Source organism: Stenella coeruleoalba (genome assembly GCF_951394435.1).
Source record: "Stenella coeruleoalba genome assembly, chromosome: 11".
In the NCBI taxonomy this organism is placed as follows: Eukaryota; Metazoa; Chordata; class Mammalia; order Artiodactyla; family Delphinidae; genus Stenella; species Stenella coeruleoalba.
This window is the reverse complement of record NC_137157.1, coordinates 77655741-77670636: the sequence shown is the minus strand read 5'-3', so window position 1 is coordinate 77670636 and position 14896 is coordinate 77655741. Positions and strand designations below refer to the sequence as shown.

At 40.6% G+C, this 14896-nt stretch overlaps 1 protein-coding gene across 6 annotated transcripts in view; it reads right to left on the bottom strand.

Annotated features, from left to right (window-relative positions):
• The window catches only part of TMTC1 (transmembrane O-mannosyltransferase targeting cadherins 1), a 263316-nt gene that overhangs the window by 56125 nt on the left and 192295 nt on the right, over positions 1-14896 (bottom strand). For all 6 annotated transcript variants that reach the window (XR_013830478.1, XM_079936645.1, XM_079936646.1 and 3 more), the window contains one exon: positions 14080-14193. Coding sequence is in view for 5 of the 6 variants with exons in the window: in XM_079936645.1 (XP_079792771.1) it covers positions 14080-14193 (114 nt within the window). In the remaining variant the exon portion in view is untranslated. The remainder of the gene's footprint in view (positions 1-14079; positions 14194-14896) is intronic.

The following is a 14896-nucleotide window of genomic DNA, read 5'->3' as shown; positions in this document are numbered from 1 at the left end:
AAAAATAAACTTTCTCCCTCAAACGGCTCTCCACCTTGACTCTCCTATTCCATTTTGTCTCATTTCCCCGCTACTGTTATTTGACACCACCTGCTCTGATAGTGGCCGGGAATGAAAATCCTGACAAACATATCAAAATTTCAAAAGGCACAATGACGTGAGAACAGCGATCCTAATGTTCAAAAGCAAATGGAAAGGAGGACTGCGTACACATCAGCAAGGCAAATTTATGGTGATTAAGAAAGGAAGAGAATCAGTTTACTTCCTTAACTAGAAACTATGAGGAAGGCAAACCAGCCTGCCGCTGCACACACAGCTGAGTTGATTCTGCTGCGCTCAGAGCCGACACATTTAGTCGTCGAACAGGCTCACTCCATCTCTGTCACCCAGAGGATTTTGAATAAGCCTGTGGAGCTGGCTTTTAATGTAGGAAAGGCAAGATAATGCCCAAGTAATAAAAACAGGATCTGTACTTGTCAAGTCTCTTGACAATCAAATGCCATGCTTGCCCCCTCCCAGCCTGTTCTGTACCTTCTAAGAAGATCAGTTTAATTTGGGGACAGAAGGGGTTCCTATTAAAAGGCCAAGGAAGACAAGCTGCATAGCTTTTTTTTTTTTTTTTTTTAAATCTTTGCCTAACCCAGAGTTTCCTAAGCTTATTGGACCATGTAATCCTCCCTTCCTTACTGCCTTATAGCTCAGCTATTAGCATCCCTCAGTATTTTCAGGAAGACAATCTGTGTAATGCTCTTCCTGACTGATAAGGGATAGAATCAATTCAGATGAATGTTACGTCCTCCCAAGGCTTGAAAGCCCTAATTATTCACAATAATTCTGTAGGCTGTTGGGAGAGATACATTATGAGAGGAAGTTGGGAAAACACACACACACACACACAACGTGTTTGCTTCTTTCTAGTCACCTTTAATTAGCAAAGACAACCTGAGGGTACCTGGTACCAGTCCCTTAACACCCACCCTCACAGTTCCTGGGGTACACAAGTCCTTGGTGCTCTCTCATAGATGCATCTACAGGACATCAGAGCTAAGAGAAGATGCTCTCGTACCTGCCCACTCATTCCATGCCCGGAACAGCCTCCTGGGAAGCTGTGTCTAAGAATTACTTTGGGAATGGTTACAGAGAGCATATCACAGCCAGGACTTTAATTCTTCCAATTAAAAAAATATTTTGGATGTTGAGCAAAGCTCTCTGACTTCCAAAAGATTTAAGAGGGGGGTCCTGTGAACATGGTGAGAACAGTTCTTATTTTTTCTCTGATGACAAACAGCAAGAGAAAGCATCCTGGTGACCTCTGCCTTCCCAGAAGAGGCAATTTCTTAAAACTTGGTCTTTTCCTTATTTCTTTATAGGCTTTGGAGCCCTCAAAATAAATGTCTGAGGTGAAAGCACTAAATATGGGAAAGGACAGCCTAAATTCAATAAGAGCATCTACGACGGGCTCCCTGTCACGCAGTTGCCCTCTCCCGCTGCTTATCAGCCCACCTTTTTGGACTTTATCACCATCCCACTGCCATTTAAAGAAACGGCATGGGGACTTCCCTGGTGGCACAGTGGTTAAGAATTCGCCTGCCAATGGAGGGGACACGGCTTCAACCCCTGGTCCGGGAAGATACCACATGCCGTGGAGCAACTAAGCCCGTGCGCCACAACTACTGAAGCCCACGCTCCACAACTACTGAAGCCTGTGTGCCTAGAGCCCGTGCTCCACAACAAGAGAAGCCAGCGCAACGAGAAGCCCGCGCACCGCAACGAAGAGTAGCCCCTGCTCACCGCAACTAGAGAAAGCCCACGCGCAGCGATGAAGACCCAACGCCGCCCAAAATAAAGAAATAAATAAATTTAAAGGAATGCATGTATTGATATAATACTTTCTAAGTTCACTGACTACAAAAATTTTTCTCTCTCTTTTTTTTTCAAACCAGAAACAGAACATAAGTTCACAATGAACTCTCAAAAACAGAAACAAGCAGTGAGAAGGGAAGTAAAGAGAAACAAATATAAATACTACGAGGGAAAAAAAGGTCTTTAGCATGCCTTGTGCTCCAAGCTTAGGACAGGGCTTTGTGGTTGGGCACTGGCAGCAAAGAGGCTTTGTGTTAACAGAGTCCCAACCTGTCCAGGAAGGGGATTGCTGACATCTATAGTGATTTACTGAATCTATTGCCACTCATAGCCCTCCACCTGGAAAACGTGTCATATTGTTTACTCCTGGTAATAGTAAAGGTCTGCTAGCAACAGCCCCTCCCTCTGGGCGTCTGATTAAGTTCACCTAATCATGAGGAAGCATTACATTATTTATGAAACAAAGCTGAATTTCATAAAAAAGATTCTTTAAGCAGGTCAAGAAAAAATTATCACTTTTAATTTTGATTTTTATATAGATGTAGACATTTTCTTAAAACATATACTCTTCTCTTGTTTACTGAAGACCTATGCAAGGACGAAACTTATTTTTGTGTGTTTACTTTTTAAATAAACTTGTTTAAATGAGCTTGGGTCTAATTCAACCCTGAGGGCTCCAAGAGGGGAATTCTCTATTAGAAAGATGAATAATTTAAGAGATGTCTATGTTACTACATCAATTGTCAGGATCAATTAAGTGTGTCTTGAGTTTGACGCCTACAGGTATGTTTTACAAAAGTTCTGGTAGTGATTATTCCCTTCCCCATGTAAAGAACCTTGACAAAAGCTTCACTGAAAGGGAGAAGAGTGGTAATTTTCAGGCCTGTTTTTTTTGTTTGTTTGTTTGTTTTTGCGGTACGCGGGCCTCTCACTGTTGTGGCCTCTCCCGTTGCGGAGCACAGGCTCCGGACGCGCAGGCTCAGCGGCCGTGGCTCACGGGCCCAGCTGCTCCGTGGCATGTGGGATCTTCCCAGACCGGGGCACGAACCCATGTCCCCTGCATCGGCAGGCTGACTCTCAACCACTGCGCCACCAGGGAAGCCCCAGGCCTGTTTTTTTAAGACCACTGTGAACAGCCACTGGATTTTCTTTCTCAGTCTTACTCAACATTTATATTGTATATGGGGGCTCTCTCACTATTTCCTTATTATTATGTTTTAAAATTTCACTGAGTTAAATTTTTAAAATTTATTATAGGGAAAATGTATAATATCGTCAAATAGTTCTGGGGTATAAGAAAGTTTATTCTTTCTCTTTAAAAAAGAAATCTAGGCATAGAGATATAATTCTATGAGCTGAAGAGAATATTTTTCAAGTACTGTATGATTTATATTCTCAATTTATATTCTCTATGATTTATATTCCCATTTGAGCATTGAAGGGCTTCTTACTTTTTATCTGGTGGCCTTTCCTTAAGCAGAATTAATAAAGTAGGTAGTTAAGGACATTATTATTCTCCTCCATTCCCAGGCAACTTATCTCTGAAGCATGAATATCAGCAACATGTTAACAGGAAATCATCACTGTGAGGGAACAGTTGCCTAAGTGAAAAACAGAAGGCAGGAGCAAAAGAAAATGGGTCTAAAAAAACCTAGCATGTATTAGTGATACTTTACATTTTAGAGTGCTTTCCTATATACTATCTCATTTAACCTTCTAATTCTTCAAGTAGAATTATTGTACTATTTTAAAGTTGAGGAATGGGAGGATGGGAGAAATTAAAGAAAAAATAAATTACTTTTTAAAAAAAAGAAATATTTTCAGGAGTTGTGTTCTTAAGTGTTAAAAGTCAGATGGTTCCTGTAAATCTATTTATTTTCCCAAACAATCCATGAGTCATTCCACCTTCAGCAAATAAATATACTGCTATCAATTAGACCTTCCATTCAGAATAATTTCCCTTTCTATCCTTGGGCCAGTCCATTCAGCTATGATCCTATACAAACTACTTCTCAGGGACAGAAGTGAAATAAAGTCAATACTCAGGAAACGTGGCTGAGATTCTTCTTCGCTGGGAAAACTTGTCTCCTGCCATACAAAGTACTCATGGTATCTCTAAAAAGCACAGTATCATGGGAAGCTATTTGGAACTAACAACATCCAGTAAGTGTTTAAGGCACAGATACATGCTCTCCCATCTACTGTTCTTAAGCTTCAATCTCAACTAAAGATCCATAGAGATAAGATGTATATGACTAAAGTTTAGTTTTATATTTTATTCAGTCATTTACTTTAAATTTTGTACAATCTGTTCAAAAGTTAAGAATTCTATTACTTTTTCATTATTAGAGTACCTTCTAAGGCATTTCATTGTTCAAGCAAGACTGTATGTATCATGTGCTCCCCTTTGCAATTTCCTTTCAGAATATACACACCCTGATTTATTTATCTGATTTTCATTCCACACATTAATTTATTTGAGGTGAAGTATGCTAAGGTCAGATGTTTATTTTCTATTTTTTCTATTTCCTGTTGAGAAAAAAAAGAATCCAAAAGAAAAACATGACTGGGAAAAAATTTCAACCATGAGATCCAAATTTCACAGAACTAAAAAATACCCAAAGTCAACTTCATTTCAGGAGTCAGCAGCGGCCGCAGCATATTTTCATTCATTCTAGTCCCTGCCATTTCTCAAGTGCCTGATTTTAAAATTTGAATCATCATGTCATTAAAGTGCACCAGAATTCTTTAATTGTCTGAAATCGCCATTAACACCCAGCAGCAAGTCTTGCCACTTTATTTTGGTACCATACTCCTTCCCATCCATTAGACAGTCTTGGAAAAAAACCTCAAATGCAATTTAGGGAAGTATGACACACTCCAGTGAGGGGCCAACTAAATTATCTGATCTCTCACAATGGATGACCTCTAGTAGAGATCCAGGAGGACTCTGCCCAATTGATTTTTCAAAACAATTTAGAGTAAAACCATGCCCTCAGGAAATGACTCACTTTAAGTGGCTGAATTTTCCTGATTCCTGAGAATTTTCCTCTGGAGGTTGGGAAATGTATTGAATTAAATACTTCCTTGCACTTTTTTTTTTTTTTTTTTTGCGTATGCGGGCCTCTCACTGTTGTGGCCTCTCCCGTTGCGGAGCACAGGCTCTGGACGCACAGGCTCAGCGGCCATGGCTCACGGGCCTAGCCGCTCCACGGCATGTGGGATCTTCCCGGACCGGGGCACCCGTGTCCCCTGCATCGGCAGGTGGACTCTCAACCACTGCGCCACCAGGGAAGCCCCTTCCTTGCTCTTTTAAATAGAAAATAGTGAACATATTTTACCTTTTCTCAAGGGCTTGGGGTGACCATGGTGAACTTTGGTTTTTGCAGCAGATGAATGGGAAATTACTTTGGTGGAGTGGAAATATAACTGTGATTGGAGTCAGAAGCCATGGGTGACTTTCTTGCTGTGTGATTTTGAACTTATGTCTGTGTTTTAGTTGCTCTCTCTATAACAATAAGGTCCATAACATATTAATCCTCTGTGTGAACAAATAGGATGGTGGATATAAGATGTCCACCCTCATACCTGATACACTCCATACATTTGATGTTCTGGGGTTGGCTACAGGACCTCTGGGTGGGTGTACTTGGCTCTCTCCACAGCCCTAATGAACCCATGCCAGCAGGAAGCTGCCAGCTCTCTTTTCATGTGGATTTCTCATCCTCCAAAAAATCATTCTCCTCACTGCTAAGGCCTCTGACTTGCTTCCATCAGTCAAAATAACCTCCATTATTTCTTCATCACTAACCCAATGCACACTCAGGTTGTCTTGTATCCATCCGTTTGTCCCACACCGCAGGTGCTCAGCTGTGAAGGACATTTGGCCTTCTTCATTTTAAGAATGTAGGAATGTTCCTTGTCAAGCACTCACTCCAACAAAGTCTGTCAATCTTTCATCATCTGAAGCAAATGATCCCCACAGGCACCAGAGCAATTTCCTCCAAGCCTTTCCGATACGCTCAACACCAAACGGAATTCCCGACACGCACAATTTTAAGAGCTACATCCAAGGTTGTAAGGAGATTCAAAGTCTTATGTGACAGATCAATGTGCTCATAGAATCTTTATTGTAATAACACTTCGCAGCATGGATAGCACTCTGGCTGTTAGATTGACTTAGAAAAAAAAGACAGTGGTGGGTAGGAAGGGTGTGTCCATGTCTGCAGTTAATAAGTGCCAACCAAGGACATCATGAGGGGTGGGGAGGGAAAGGCGTGTGTATCCTGAAGATCCACCTCAGGAATTGGGGGTCACCACTGGCATGTAATGGGAATGGGCAGTAGCTAGGGGTGTTAAATGTGTGTAAGCATATTAGAGGGTGGAAACTGCAGTGGAGAAAAATGAAGCGAAGCAGAGGAACAGGGTATGCTGGGGTTGGCAGGGAGACCGGGGTAGGCCTCGCAGACAAGATGACATCACCTGAAGAGTCCTGAAGGGAGGGAGGGAAGCAGCCATTTAGAGAAGGAGGGGAAGTGTTCTGGGAAGAAGGAAGGACAAATACAGAGTCTCTGTAATAGGTGTGAATGAAAAATGTTCCCTGCCAGTATCAGTAAACAAAGGATGTTGCAGCCATCTTGCCATCACATTACAGCCACCCAGATGGTGAGCCCTGAGGGAACTCTGGATAGAAACAGGATGCCCACCATCTAGCAGTCGGCAGCTGCAGCCACCCCAATGGTGCACCCCAAGGAGACTCAGGAAGAGAAAGCACAGGATACTGGCCCCAGATAGCTCAGGTGCATATCAAAGGAGTGATTTCAGTGAGCCCAGACTCTTGCATCTTCCCACACACAGAAAAGCACTAAATTCCTTAACTTGAGATAACTGGTTTTCTTTAATTAACAGGAATCTTTTGATGTTCTGACTACCTGGTCTGTGTTGCAAAAGCCCTTATACATCCTGGATCCGCCCACTTGCTTCTTTGGAGCAGTCTCTCAGAGTTATCTGAGATGCTGTGTCTTGGGCTTAAGTTCTCAGTTTTGTCCCCGGAATAAAATGTAACTCTCAACTTTTAGGTCATGCATTTTTTTTTCCAATTGCCATAAGAATGTGACGACTGGTGTGTGCCTGGAGCCCCGTCTGGCTGGAGCTGAGACAGCAAGAGGTGTAGTAGGAGGTAAGGTCTGAGAGGCAGCGGGACCAGACGGTGCAGGATGTGGAGACCACTGCACGGGGCCCTGATTCTCAGAGCAAGCAGAACGTTCTGAGCACAGGATTACTATGAACTTCCCTGTGGCTGCTGGGTTGAGAACAGACTGAAGGAGGGGAGGAAGGGGAAGTGAAAATGGGGGAAACCAGAGAACACTGCAGTAATCCAGGTGAGAGATGATGGGCAGTGGAGGTGGAGAGAAGTGGTCCGATTGGGGGTGTATTAATAACATTCACCGAGTTTATCATGGCCAGGTATTTAGACACTGCTTTACACCTTGTATGTGAATTATTCCAGCCCTATGAGGTAGGTAACACCACTCTTCTCATTTTAACAAAAAATCTAAATGATATTCTGTTGAACTGTCATATTTACTTATATAAGAAATCATCAATTAAGCCAGTGTAGTGGGTGCTGTCTTATACCACCCAGATACCCCTCAAGTGTGAGCACTTGACAGCTCACAGCTGAGTTCTTCTCTGGGCATTGCTTTACCCGAGGCTACTCTTCTCTGCCTGGGGCCAGTGATTGGTTGATAGCGGGTATAAAGGTTCCATCTCTTTCATGACAACTCTGAGGGGCCACCCCATCTCCAGAGCTCTCTAAGGGCTCCTCTGAGCCCCTGCGAATGCACTGTATCTCTCCTTCCCCCTCTGCCCATCTTGCTTCCCTGGCGTTCCAGAGAGCACTCCTTAATGAACTTCCTGCTTGCTAATCTCTGCCTTGGATTTTGTTTCCTGGGGAACCGCAGTGAGGTTTTGAAGTGAAATGGTGGTTTAAGGCAGAAAAAAGAGAGAGCAGATGTTTTTGAATATTAATTATAGAACTTTCATTTTGAAATATAGTCCGTAAGTATGGCCACAATATGACTAAAATTCTAGTTTTCCATATGAATTTCTAAATCAATTTCTTGGATTTAGTGAAAAAAGCTGCTAGACTTAATTAACACAAAATATACATAGTGAGAATATAATTTCATCAACAAAAAGGAACAAACATGATTTCAATTGTGCTACCGGAAAGCATATTTAGACATTTATAAATAAAAGTACCACACCAATGGAAGAACCCCTCTCCACTTGTTAAACTTGGTTAACAAATGGTATTGGAATTTTCAGTCTTTCCAGAAATATATGGCAGCTGGTATCTAAGGCCACCTGTAGTCATGAGAGTTATTTTAAATGTTCATTCAAAATAGCCTGGGTAAAGAAGGACTTCTTAAATAATCATTAAATCCTGATTTAAAAAAAAAGTTCAAACTCTACCAGTTTTATAGACAACATTTTTCAAAGGAATTATAATAATCTTATTGATATACTCAGGACATCAATGAGCAGTGGGTTCATTAGACATAGTTAGATTTCTTTACATTCTAACGATATGGCTTTCTTCAATAATCACTGTCTTATTACTTTCTTCTCCCACATACACTTATTATAGTCTAATGGAGTCTCTTTGTAGACTTTCAGTTATCCACACAGGAGGGAATACAAAGAATGAGAGCAGTGGGTACCGTTATCATGAAAAGTCTCTATTTTATGCATTAAAAAATTCCAATCAGAAAGATTTTAGCTTCTCCTTTCCCACGAGTTAGCCAATTAAATATCAATTGTAGACTTCTTTTGTACAGGAGTTTTAAAAGTACATTTCTTTCCTTTTAGTTATACCAATAAGAAGAGCCTGGTCAGGGACTTCAACCGCCCCCATGAACACAGTTTTCTTTCCCTTCAGATTTTCTATTTAAAACATCAACAGCAGATACATTAGGAGTGGACAAGGCCCCTCTAAGGATACCAAGGCTGCCCAAACACACCTGAGTTCCCTCAGGGCAGGGTAATGCATCTCCCACTCAATAGGACTTATGGGAGGGGGGACACCTTAGATGATTTCTGTGTATTTCATGTGAAACCATACCTGTGAAAAGAAAATAGCTATCTGGGTGACTGAGGATCACAGCCCTTTTATAAGGATGAAATCCTGCATGTGGCTGATATCCAACCACCAGGGGCGCATCAGCTAGTCTAGGTATGGCAGGGGCTTACTGTAGAGGCTGGAGGGAAAAGGACATCTAAGTGAACAAATGTTCGGTGAAACATGGGGCATTTTCCTGCTGACAGTGAAGAGACTTTGTTGACCCACCTGAACAAAGGTGAACTCTATTCTCATTCCCAGGTTCAGGGTTCTTGATGACCAGCCCGTATTAACCAACCAGTAATTGAGCCTTGCAAGAAATCTAATTATAAGATGAAAAACAATTTCCATGAGACTCTATCACCTATAATGAAGACTCTTTTAAAAGTCTCTTAATTGTGTCATCAGATTTGCAGATGTTCTCTGTTCTCTGTAAAACATATTGGTGGATGCCTATAACATAATAAACCTTCTCTATAAGCCTGGGCCCTTCTGCTCCCTTAAGTTAAGCTACATGACTGCTAAGAGCCAGTTGTTCTTATTAACAGATTTATTCTAGTTGTTTATTGCAATTGCACAATATAATGAAATACCTTGCAAACTGATAAAATATAAAAGTAAAAAAGAGAGTTGTGATTTTTATGAAAACTAAAAAATACTCTGGAAATACTCAAAAAAGGGAAGTCACTCAAAAAAATTGCCGTTGAATTCGATGTAAGATTAATTGTAAAAGGCTGGAGGAGAAAAACCAGAAAAATCTCAGATAGCCTGTACATTTTGATTCCACTTTAAAAATGATCACGACAGAAATGAACTGTGGTTGTATTTTTTGCAGATTCGAATCAGTAGACTCTTACCCAAAGAAAAAACTTGGTTTGACATTAGAAGACTTGGTGAATGGACATACACGTAAAATTTTAGGGTACAATAAAACATTCAAGAGTGCGCATGATTTGTTTTATGATTCTTCACTTTTAACTGACTTTTTAAGGTAATCAACAAGCTACCGGCCAAGTACACATTCAATATCTTCTGCACTTTATTTGGGCAGGGCCACTATCTTTTCTTTTGGCCTTACTGAATGAGTCATTTCATGGGAGTTTCTGTATAGGAAGAGCTGAATGGCTGGGTGGATTTTCTGTTAGGGAACCATTGACCGAAACCGCCCACCCTGGCCAGGCACGTTAATAAGTGCTTGCATGAGTTGTCTCACAACAGGAGGTCCCGATAAGGAACACAGTGCTGCCACCAAAAACTAACCAGGAGAATTCAGGATGGGCCGAAAGGAGGGAGGGAGGAGATGCCATAGTACGTCCTGCCCACATCCCAGAAACCCTCATGCTAGAATCCACCTTGGCTGAGAGAGACCCACACCACCAGGAAGGACCCTGAGTCAGAGCAAATATGGGCACAAACAAGATAATTGGCCAGAGACAACCTGGAAAGCTAACCCATTACCATAAAACCTAAGACTGCGAGCCACATGGCAGAGCAGTTCTCTTGGGTTCCCTTACCCTGCTGCCCTCTGCCTGGGCGCCCCTTCCCAATAAAGTTTTTTGCTTTGTCAGCACGTGTGTCTCCTCGGACTATTCATTTCTCAGTGTTAGACAAGAGCCCACTTCCGGACCTGGGAAGGGGCCCCTCTTCCAGTAACGTTTCTACTCCCATCATATGCGGTGAAAATAGTAGAAACCTTGTCGAGAGTAACTCAATGGTCAGAAAGCTGTGAAGGCATATGGTAGCTCCACCAGTGGTGTTCTGATTTTCCAGCATAAACAATCCCAAACTTTTAACACCCCATTAGGTATAAATATGAGAGCCACTCCTCACAGAAAGGAAAGCTTACATTTGTGTTTATGGAGGATTTAAGGAAAGTATTCTGACAACTTTCTTTGATGATTTGGGTCTTAATCTGACTCTGTATCCTCAGCTGCAGCATTTTTCAGGGGAGATGTCCCTTGTACTACAGAAATATAATACCTGAGGTGCACCAAAATGGAGAAGTCAGTCAGTGGTATTTTTACATTTAAAAAATAGAATAAAGTTAAAAAGCAGAAGAATATTCGTGTCATATATAATTACCAATTTAATATAGTGTTATTTTTAGAACTGTAAGCCAGCCAAAAAGATATCGGCATAGATACAACCCTAATAACCAATATCACCATTGCCTTTGGAACCTATACAGTCATTACAACAGGAATGAATAACTGTTGGGGCTGATTTCAGATAATACCACCTTTAATCCTGCATTTCCCTAATCATTCTCTTTATTACTGTTGCAGACGTGGAAAACATCAAGATACACCAAAGGTGAAGTAGGGTGGAGCAGTTGGGAGGGGAGGAATCCCTGTGTTAGCAACCTCCACAGAGAAGGAGTTATATTTAAGGAAGGGCAGTCTTCCAGTCACCTAGGATAAATAATCATCAAAATGATGAACAGTCCTAGTATTTTCCTTTTCTAACACAAAGAGTGACAATTTACTTAAATTAAAAAACAAAAAACAAAAAACACCACATCCATTGAAATTTCACCATGGAGGTATCCATAACAAAAATGATGATACTTTAAATCAGAACTATTTTGAGCCTGGTCTGAGATGCTGAAATATTTCACTAATTACTATGTAGTATATTCTTAGCTTTAATTGTCTTTACCCCATTTCTCAAGGACAAGTTTCTTCCACAAGGACAGTTGCTGAAGCAAATATTTACTTTTATTGACGGTGGAAGTCCCAACCAGCTACTGTAATTTTGTAAGCTCAGCTGGCGGAGAGGTTTGCTTAATTTACACCTTTTCCCCAAGCTGTGCCTTAAGGTCTGCCTTATTTTTCTGTTTGAACTTCACAGAAAATAGTCTGTTAGAATGAAACAAATTTTAAAAGATACTGATATACTTCCCTCCAACCAATATTTTTCAGGCAAACTTACTGCTCTTTTCTTCCCTTTAAGAATGTCACCTAAAATCATGAAACACTAATTAATTATTAAAGCCCAAACACGCTTTATTTGCTAAAATGTCCCTTGAAGGAACATGCCTTTTTAAAAAAAATTTTATTTTATATTGAGAATAGTTGATTAACAATGTTGGGTTAGTTTCAGGAGTACAGAAAAGTGATTCAGTTATACATATACAGATATCTATTCTTTTTCAAATTCTTTTTCCATTTAGGTTATTATTATTGAGCAGAGTTCCCTGTGCTATGCAATTGGTCCTTGTTGGTTATCCATTTTAAATATAGCTGTGTGTACATGTCACTCCCAAACTCCCAATCTATCCTTCCCCTCCAACCTTCCCCGTTGGTAACGATAAGTTTATTGCCTAGGTCTGTCAGTCTGTTTCTGTTTTGTAAATATGTTCATTTGTATCATTTTTTGGGGGGGCCGAGGGGGAACATGCCTTTTTAAAAATAACATTTCCTCATTTCAAAAATAATACATGCTCATCGTGGAACTCTGAAGCACAGTAGAAAGTATAAAGAAAAAAATTAAACCATAATCTCAACAACCAGAGATAAGCACTGGAAATATCTGCATAAACTGGCTTGCAGTGAAGAATATGATTCTTTATTAAATCTTTTTTTTTTTTTTTTTTTTTTTTTTTGTGGTACACGGGCCTCTCACTGTTGTGGCCCCTCCCGCTGCGGAGCACAGGCTCCGGATGCGCAGGCTCAGCGGCCATGGCTCACGGGCCCAGCCGCTCCGCGGCATGTGGGATCCTCCCGGACTGGGTCACGAACCCGTGTCCCCTGCATCGGCAGGCAGACTCTCAACCACTGCACCACCAGGGAAGCCCCTTTATTAAATCTTTAAAAATGTCTTCTATTTCTTAATAAAAACTTCTTTCCTCAATAAAAATCTTTGTTACAATTATTCCTCTTGAATTTATATTTCTTGTTATCTTTGGAAAAGTATTTAGCAGGGAACTCGATGTGTACAGTTTAAAATTTTTACCATACTGAATACTAAACAACAGGTCCTAAAGTCTAAAAGATTTGATTGATGAACAACGTACTTAGGTAGAACACTGTTCAAAAGGATAACTTTAAAAATTAGGTCAGTTACTTTAAGAATGACAATTTCAAACTCAGCTTTGAGACAATCCTTAGAGGGAACTTCAGTGAAATGTACGATTTGTTTGGTACACATATTTTAGAGCATGTCCCAAAGTGAAACAGTAACCGAAAATTCAACCAAATGTGGGACATACTGCAGAGGCATGGAAACCTCTTTGAAAAACTCCTGTGAGCTTCACATTATTCAATAAAGGAGAGGATTTGCCCACATTGGGAGATTCCAAGGCTGTGTTTGCTTATCACGCCTCCACACGTTCCAGGTTAAATACATTTACTATCTGGGATCTCTTAGGAAAGACTACCTTGAAAGTCAGAGTTGCAATTTAAAAGAGTACCTAAGAGCAATGCAGACAGCTGCTGGTAACGCAGACCTTAAATTTGAATTTCCCTTAAAAGTCATCTCTAAAGCCATGTTTGGTATATTCTCTTTCAGTGGATGAGCATAAGGAGAGTGTCAGGGCTGTTCATATTTTAAATTTAAAAAAACTTTTAAAACATTAGAAAAACATATACTGTATATATATATTTATCTCTATACATACCTTATTAACATATTCCCAATACGGTAGTCAAGTGTCTCCTCATTTTCCTTCTCTTTAATACAATTATCAGAGTATTTTATTTTATACTCCAATGTCTTTATAGAAACCCTCTTAGATATTTATGTAAAGAGGGAAGCCTAAGTTGGGAAGAATTCACTGGAGTAAATATCCTGAGAACTTACGAGTATGTTTTTGACAACCAACTCTTATTGGTCTGTATATGTGTATTCAACTGTGTCACTTCACTGCATAATGTGTAGCAATGGAAATTTTTACAAGAAAACACTAAAAGTTAAAAGCAAGGTAGACTTAGACTCAAACACTGAGCCCAAAGACTTGGAGTCCCAGATCTATACCATCTCCAAGGAGATGTTCACTGTCAAGAGAAACAAACAACCCCCCAAATACTGGGAGGGGTGAGTGAAATAAACAAGGGCCTAAGAAACACAACAGCCGACACCCATCTGCTGCTTACTTGAGGGCCGTTCTGTAGTGGTAGATGGCTTCCCTGTTCCGACCCTGGTCCTTCAGGAAATTGGCGTAGTTGTAGTGAACCTTGGCATTGTGGGGCAGAGTCTGAACTCCAGACCTAAAAATTAATAAATTTTAAAAAATGAGTAACAAAGAGTACTGCTTAAGAATGTTGTCAGTTTCTTTCATGTTTTACTCACAGTTTCATGAACCTGTATTTGAAATGTCCATTGCATCCATCAAGGCCAAGTCTTCCAAAATTTGTGGATTATATGAGTTACTAAACATGTTTCTGTGGAAAACAGTGAAGGCTGTGCACAACTGTGCACAACTAAACAAACACGCTGACTGCACATGAAGCAGAGGTGGCAGGATGTGGTAAGAGATGAGTCTTTGGGGGAACAACCCAGCATGCTCAGGTTAATTCAGTTTTTTCCTTCCTTCCTTCATTTATAGCCTTCCTTTTTTTTAAAAAAAAAATTGAGATTGTCTATAAAAATAAATCATTACAAGAGGGATGACTGTAGACTGACTTCCCTACTAAGGTTTACTGGAGATAAACGCTTCCCATGTAATAAACCAGGGCTAATTAAAAAAAAAAAATACAGGTATGATTATTCTACAAGTTGCAGATAAGGAAAGGAGGTTTTGCTCAGAAAGGTTAAAAACTTTGCTTAAGTGGCGAGTGTGTTAGTGTGCTCGAGCTGGTAAAACAGGATACCTGGGGAGCCCCAGAGGGTAACACTGAAGCTTTGAAGATGACACAAGGAGGAAGACATGCTGTCGTTTGTAGCTGCCTCACAAAGTCACCCTGCACGAGA